This window comes from Pelecanus crispus, chromosome 19 (assembly GCF_030463565.1).
Source record: "Pelecanus crispus isolate bPelCri1 chromosome 19, bPelCri1.pri, whole genome shotgun sequence".
Lineage (NCBI taxonomy): Eukaryota > Metazoa > Chordata > Aves > Pelecaniformes > Pelecanidae > Pelecanus > Pelecanus crispus.
In genome coordinates this window covers 7562918-7570684 of record NC_134661.1, presented here as the reverse complement: position 1 = coordinate 7570684, position 7767 = coordinate 7562918, and the positions used below count along the sequence as shown (strand labels likewise).

Sequence of the window (7767 nt, the reverse complement as noted above, 5' to 3'; positions counted from 1 at the left end):
GAGAGCCTGGAACAGCCCGGCCCAGCCTGGTGCCGGAGCAGAGAAGCTGCCCCCAGCCCCTGGGATGTGGTTGCTGCCCTCCCGCCCCTCTCCCCGGCTGCCACGCTCTTTCTGTAGGTGCCAGATGAACGCAGCCCAGGCCCAGGGCTCCCATGGCTGCTCCCTGCCCGCCAGCCCCCGAGTCCCCCAGGGCCAGGAGGGCCCAGGCTGCAGGTCTGAGCCCCCCACGCTGCTGCCCTACCTCCACGCTCCAGCCCCTGGAGAAAGGACCTACCTCTCCCTGCCCTGCTGCCTCACCTGCGGCCCCCGGGGCTGCCCCCAGGCTCCGCCGTCACTTCAGCAAGGATATGTCGTCGGCAAAGTCATCGTGGTCCCGCCGCAGGCAGTGGAAGCAGCGCCACTGGAACACCATGAGGCAGAGGGGCAGCATGAAGAGGGCGCAGATGGCCGCCATGACATAGGCGATGGTCATCAGGGTGGACTCGTCTGTCTGTGGGATGTTGTAGCCACAGTCCTCCATGTTGGAATGCAGGTAGGGTCCCTCCACTGCAGCTGTCCGAAACTCGTCATGCACTGCGGGAAGGAGAAAGCAAGGCTCTGGCCACCGCATGTCCACATCCCCTCCGCCTCTCTCCCTCCCTCCAGGCCCAGCCCTCACCGTGGCAGGCACTGACAGCGAAGCCGATACGCTTGCGGGCACGGTCGAAGACCACGTAGAAGCCCTCCATGATAACGGCGCCCATGACCGTGCCCGTGGAGGACTGGGAGATGGCGAACTTGTAGCAGTCGTCCTGAGAGGTGGCCACGTCCTCCACCGGGCGCAGGTATTGCTGCAGGGAAAGAGGCACTGTCAGGGATGGGGACGGGGCAGAGCTCCCAGGGGCAGGCAGCTGTGCCCACCCAGCACGGTCCTGCCCACACAACCAGCTCTGGTCCACCCTCCGGCTCAGCACCGGGCAGGGTCCGGCCGGGCCAACGCTCACCTGGGGCAGGATGGTGATCCGGAAGGACTGGTTGGTGGCCTCCCCCATCAGGTAGAGGGACAGGACCGGGAAGATGTGCCAGGGGGTGGTGCCGACCTGCCAGCAAACCAGCTGCTCCCCCAGCCAGAAGCCATCTGGGAACTTCTCCGTCTGCCAGAGAGAAAGGGGAGATGAGTGGGGCCACGCCGGGCAGGCAGCAGAGATGCTCAGGCTGCTGGCAGGCAGCCACGCTGCCCACAGCCCCACGCTGGCCCTGGGGATGTGCCCAGGGGCAGGGTTTCACTGACCGAAGAAGCTGTTTTGATGGATTTCACCGCAGCCTCAAACACCTTCTTTGGCAGCCTGAGGTTGGTGGTCCCGCTGTCCACGATGCTCTTGTCGTAGTTGTACTGGGGGCGGAAGAGGAGTGACCCAGGCGCCAGAGCCCAGCCCCGCTCCCCCTCGGATCGAAGGCGGGTGCCTCCAGTGGCAGAGCAGCACCCCATGGGGCAGGGTCCCCTGTGGCATAGGGCCCCCCAGAGCCCCCTCACCTCTTTGCAGTCCATGTTCAGGTCCTGCCCGTTGACCTCCAGCTTGACAATGATGACCTCGTAGTACCATTCCTTCCGGATGGGCGTGTACCAGATGTCACCCACGTACAGTGAGCGGTCAATGCCACCAATGATCTGCAGCAGAGACAGAAAGGCGTTTCGAACCACGCTGCCCGCTCTGGCCAGGGCATGTCCCCCGCGGGCAGCCCCACGGGCCTGCCGGCTGCGGAGCACTCACCATGCTGCCTCCCACCGAGGCCAGGGCCTCTGTCTCGTTGGGCGAGAAGCCGGCCCCGCAAAGCTGGAGGGAGAAGATGTTGGGCACCCGAGTCTGCTTCACCAGCGAGTCAAAGAAAGGCTCCAGGCTGTCGTCGGGCTGGTGGGAGGAGAAAGCAGAGGAAGGACACATCAGTGCTGTCCCTCCTCCAGGGGCTCTCCATGCCCAGGGGAGCTCCCCTTGCCGGGACTGCTGTGCCCCAGGGATCCCAGCTCCGCATGCTGCTGGAGCAGGGCTCAAGGTCACCAGCACAACTGCAAGCTGGGCCCCAGGGGAGTGAGTAGAGCCAAGGAAAGAGGCAGTCAAACCCTGCTGGGATGGGGAGCCCGCGTCTGCGGGCAGGGCCAAGCAGAGCTGGGGCCCAGCCGGCTGCAAGCCACGACTCACCCGGGCGATCTCGGCATACGCCAGCCCCAGGATCCCTTCCCAGTTGGAGCCGTTGATGAAGAATTTGTCTGACTCCGTGATGGCAGCGATGTTGGCTCTGACGGTGACGTTGGGGCCGTGGGGGATGGTGACAAGGTCAGTGCCCAGTTCCCCTTCCCACTTGCCCTGGGTGTAGGGCACATACACACCCTTCCGCAGGTCGCGGTAGGTGCTGGACCTGCAACGGCATCAAAGAACCAGAGTAAGACTCGCATGGAGGAGGAGCAGGCACCCGCACATTGGGTGATGGTGGGAGCGCACATGTGCACAGCTGAGCATTTGCAAGCGTAGAGGCACGCCTGTCCTGCAGACTGGCATAAGTGGGTGAGGACAGTGCATTTCCCAGCACGCACGGCTGTTGGGGAGCCCCGCCATGGGTTGGTGAAGCACCAGGACAGCTCCTTGCAGCCTAGGTTGTTTGCTGTGCACAAGGGCCAGTGGCCCAGATGTCGTCTTAAACATTCTAGGAGGTGGGGCAGGCGGCCAAGGCGTCCCTCCCTCCCCGGGCACAGGAGCAGCCGTGCGGACCCGGCGGGCATGGAGGCCAGCAGTACCTGGCAGGATCTGGCTGGACCCCCAGCAAGAAGGGACAGCACGCCTCGGCAGGGCCGGGGCTGTGTCACAGGCACAAGGAGTGGCGGCCGCGCTCTCTGCATCCCCCCAGCCTACTCACAGCTGCCGCTGGTAGTATCTCCGGAGGAAGGGGTGAGGTGCAGCTCCCACAGCAAAGTTACTGCTCCCTGTGTCCACCAGGATATTCAGCTGGAGAAGGAAGAGAGACAGGGAGGCTCGTGACTGCAGTGGGACCCTGCTGTACGATCCACCCAGCTCTGCCTGGCACTGCAGGCGAGCGACACTTTCCCTGTCCCCGCGCCTGGCACGTGTTGGCTGCTGTACCGTGCGCTTCCCAGGGAGCCACGAGAAGCTCTGGGTCCCTGCCTGGGCAGCAAGCCTGGCTCTGCCCTCCCGACCGGGGCCAGGGCATGCCCCACTTGCTCCTGCCCGGCACCGTGCCACTGGCAGCACAGAGGCACAGGCAGAGGCAGGGCAGGGAGGCTGCCCTGGTGCCTGTTGCGTCCGGGGGGGCCCCAGGAGACAGGAGGGATGCTGTGCAGCGGTGCAGAGCCCCGAGCTGAGCAGGTGCCCTCTTTTGCCGTGCCCAGGGACAGCTCGGAGACGCTGCGCGAGAGGACAAAGTGGCGGAGCAGGAGTCAGCGACATCAGGATGTTGCATGAAAAGCAAACATTGTCCGGCACCGTGCAAACAGAGCGCGAGCTCTCCTCTCGGCACTGCCCGGCCTCGGCCCCTGCGCCCGCTGCCTGAATCCGCAGGCAGGATTCGGCAAGCACCTGGCAGGGAAGAGCAGCAGCAAGATGGGGTGCCCGGGCTCCCCTTGCCAGGAAACCCCATTTGCTCGCAAAGCTGGCTGGAAGGACCGATGGCACGCAAGCCACCATGGATTGCTGGGTCCGCTAATCTGCCATCCATATGCTGAGCTCTGCTCCCAGTTCGTTTCTGCCTGTGCCCTGGATTACCAGCTCGCAGGCAGGGCTTGGCAAACATCCCGCCGGTGGGGCCAGGAGCGGGCTAGCCGGATCCTGCCCCCAGCTGAACCCTGCCTGCGGACCCCTCTGCCCTGCGAGCAGCGGGGGGATTGCTGGGGTGGGAGCAGGGCTCTGCGGGGCTCCCGGCCATGCCGGGCAGCAGAGCTGCGGGTTGAGCTCTGACCTCCAGCCCCTGGGGGTGCTTCGCCAGCAGCGCCCCAGGGCTTCGGCCCTTAATCTGTGGAGTCCAAGGGGAGAGGAAGGAGGCTAATGCGCTTGTGCTAATCGCAAAAGCGCTGGGCTACAGCTGCCCAAGTTTCCTCCGTGGCGTGCTGACAGGGGCTGGCTGTGGGCAGCACGTCCTGGGCGCTCTGTGCCCCAGCCCCGCGCTGCGCTGGGGGACAGCTCTCTCCCGACCCCAGGCCACCTTCTTGCCTAGGGGAAGATTTTGGGCTGCAGGTAAGGATCAGAGCAGTATGTTCGCCCCTCCAATACCCACCTCGGGTAAGCACCAAGAGCTTCCCCTGGCAACCTGGCACCTGCAGCCTGTGCCTCTGTGCCCGGGCCCTGCCCAGGGCGGTTCTGTTTGATCCGTCCTTAGGGGCCACCTGCTCCACACAGCTCATTTCTGCTCATCCCTGGGGTACCCAGAGGAGATGCATTCCCCTGGAGAAAGACCTGCTGAGCTGATGCTGCAGGGAGCGTTTTTGCTCTCGCCTGTCTGAGAGCAGCAGCTGTGCTGGGGAGGCGAGGCAAACCGCCACTATCCAAACCCTGCCTGCAACCCCTCAGTGCCCAGACAGCCCCAAGCCCGGGTGTTCCCCGCTGGGCTGGCTCAGCCCGGCTGCCGATTCAGGCTGGGACACAACACATGGACCAGCAAGGCCAGGACACGTGTGGCAGGGATGCTGCCTGAAACCCATCCACTGCTCCCTGGAAGCGACAGCCCCTCCAGGCACCTCAGCAGAAGCAGCAGCTCTGCTTGGAGCGTGCCGGAGCGCTGTATGCTGCTCCTGGGGTGGCGAGCCTCGACCTGCTCGCAGAGGCACCACACCTGCGCCATCCGTCCCGAAGCACCGGCTCCCGACGCTCGGCTCCCACCCTCTTCCCCCTCTATTTACGAATCAGCCGCTCCTGGGGAGCCCGGCGCGAGCATACAGCGTAACCAACATGCTAAGGGACATAGAGCACGAGCGCGATCAACTGCTGACAGTGACTTCGCAGGGCAGCACAGCCCAGAACCAAAATTAAAGCACAACAGAATAAAAGAAACTTCCTTGCCAGCAGCGGGAAGGCAAAAGGAAAGGTGAGGAGGGAGATGGGCCGGCGGGGCAGAGCGGGGTGCCCGGGCCACGTGCCTGCCTTTGCAAAGGATGCACGCACCCCCCACATAAACACCCTCCCCGCTCCCCCATTTCCTGCACACGCACAGCCATGCTCTTTCACGTGAATCTTTTAATTCCATTACAACGCCCGGAGGGATTTTGCTCCAGCGCACGCACACGCGCGCATGCACGCACCACGTTCCCACTTGGAAGGAGTCCAAGGCTGGAAGATGCTGCCGAAAAGGGTGACAGGCTCAGAAACGCACAGGTGCCTGCAAACAGGTGGTTCGCACAGAAATTATCTGGCAGCTGCGACACGCGGCAGGTCCCAGGCAAAAGATAACAAAATCGCATTTAAAACTAGGAATAATCTCCTCCTTTTTTCCCCTCTAAACGTACACTGCCAGAGCAAAGAATAAATCAACATAAAACTGCTCCCAGAGAGCCGATTTCTGCGGCGGCGGCGTTACTCCCCCGTCCGCCATTCACGTCTCGCATCGCTCCCTCCCGCCACGTGTGGGGAGCTGTGCCGTGCCCCCAGGACGGAGCCAGCTCCTGGGGAAAAGCCAGCTTTTATTTCCGAGTCCGCGCAGGCGTTTTGGCAGCGCCAGCCCACGTGGTGGGCGGCGGGCGCGCGGGAAGGACCGCGGCCCCTCGAGCACCGAGCTGGGGCCACGCTCACTGCCAGCGGCAGCGGGTGCGATGGCGCAAAAGGATTCGGCGGCAGGAACCTCCACAACCTTGCCCATGAAAGAGAGGAGCTGCTCTGCGCCGGGCCGTGCGGCCAGCACGCGGCTCTCGGCACCCATCCTGTCGCCTGTGCGTGAGCACACGGTGCTGCACGCGTGAGCCGGGCAGCGCAGCTCACGACAACCCCATGAAAAAGAAGCTCGGGAAAATTAGCCCAGGTCAGGCAGCGCGCTGGGAGGAAGGCGTCGAGCGCGGCGTGGCCGCGTGCTTCCTTCGCGCCTGCACGTGCCCGCTGCAGGCGGGCGTGCCGCATTCCCGCTCTCTTCGACGCCTGCGCCAGCTCCGGCACGGCCGAACCCTTCGGCTCGGGAGGGACGGACACGGCCTGGCCCACTCGGCACGGAGAGGGACACGCTCAGCGCTGGCCACCTCGCCGCAGGGTGCCCGGGCGGGCGTGTGGTGCCCGGGGGGGACGGGAGCGGCCTTCGGCGGGTGCCTGTGCAAAGGCACGGGAAAAAGCGTGCCAACGAGGATGAGGAGGAACGGGAGACCATCCCACGCTGCATGACCAGGGCGAAACGCCGGCCTGCTCGGCTGCCGAAGTTGGGGGCCGGCTGCAGGCCGAGCCTGACGGCCCCGTGCCCTCCCCGGTGGCCCCACAGCCCTTCCAGTAGCCCCGCGCCTCCCCCGGTGGCCCCACAGCCCCTCCAGTAGCCCCGCGCCTCCCCCGGTGGCCCCACAGCCCCTCCAGTAGCCCCGCGCCTCCCCCGGTGGCCCCACAGCCCCTCCAGTAGCCCCGCGCCTCCCCCGGTGGCCCCACAGCCCCTCCAGTAGCCCCGCGCCTCCCCCGGTGGCCCCACAGCCCCTCCAGTAGCCCCGCGCCTCCCCCGGTGGCCCCACAGCCCCTCCAGTAGCCCCGCGCCTCCCCCGGTGGCCCCACAGCCCCTCCAGTAGCCCCGCGCCTCCCCCGGTGGCCCCACAGCCCCTCCAGTAGCCCCGCGGCCCTCCCGGTGGCCCCACAGCCCCTCCAGTAGCCCCGCGCCTCCCCCGGTGGCCCCACAGCCCCTCCAGTAGCCCCGCGGCCCTCCCGGTGGCCCCGCGGCCGCCTACCTTCTGCGGCGGGCTGCCCACCGTCATCTCCACGTAGTAGCCCTGCCCGGACTTGCCCCGCAGGTTGTCGATCATCTCCACGAAGCTGCCGCCCCGCTCGGCCTCCTCCGGCGCCCGGCGCGGCCGGGGTCCCGGCGGCAGGGCCGCGCCGCCCCGCAGCGGCAGCCGGATGCGCGGCGGGGCCGGGCGGGCGCGCAGGGCGGCCGCCCCCAGCCACAGCAGCAGCCAGGGCCAGGCGGCAGCCATCGCTGCGGGGCTCCCCGCCGGCTCCCCGCCCCGGAAAGCCCTCCTCCCCCGCGGGCGGGGGGGACGGCGCTCAGCGGGCCCGCAGCGCCCCGCGCCTCGGCCGGGCGGCCGCGCCGGGGCGGGCAGGCGGCGGGGCGGCGGGCATGGCGGCGCGGCGCTCCCCGCCCCGGAAAGCCCGCCCGCCGGCGGAAGCCGCTTTTAGCGGCGGCCCGGCCCCGCCCGCCGCCCCGGCCCGGCCCGGCGGCGGGGGAGCGGCGGGGCCGGGGCGGGCCCTGGGCCCAGCCACGCGTCGCCATGGCAACGCCGCCCCGCCCGGACTACAGCCCCCGGCGGGCGCCGCCGCACCGCGGACGTCACGCCGCCCGGCCAATCCGCCGCCGGCCGCCCCCCCCGCCGGCCAATGGCGCCTCTCCGGGGGCGGGCCGCCGCCCTGGCGGGGGCGCGACGACCCGGAAGCAGTGGCGGCGGAGCGGCCCCGGGCAACGCGGCGGGCGTCCATGGAAGCGGCGGGAGGCCCCGGTGAGCGCGGCCAGGGCCGGCGCCCGCGGCGGGGATCGGCGGGCAGCGCGGGTCGGGGAGGGCGGGGAGGAGGCGGCGGCTGCCGCCGGCGGGCGCTGCCTGGGAGTGCCGGCTCC

The 7767-nt window shown here is 67.9% G+C and overlaps 1 protein-coding gene across 1 annotated transcript; it reads right to left on the bottom strand.

Moving 5' to 3' along the window:
- Window positions 1–331: 331 nt before the first annotated feature.
- BACE1 (beta-secretase 1) lies at window positions 332–7132 on the bottom strand. The gene is made up of 9 exons (XM_075723165.1): window positions 6887–7132; window positions 2890–2978; window positions 2178–2394; window positions 1752–1889; window positions 1514–1648; window positions 1271–1372; window positions 984–1133; window positions 659–830; window positions 332–573 (listed from the first exon to the last, which is right to left on the bottom strand). Exons 1-9 carry the CDS (start codon window positions 7130–7132, stop codon window positions 332–334), a joined length of 1491 nt encoding a protein of 496 aa, XP_075579280.1.
- Between the last annotated feature and the right edge of the window lie 635 nt (window positions 7133–7767).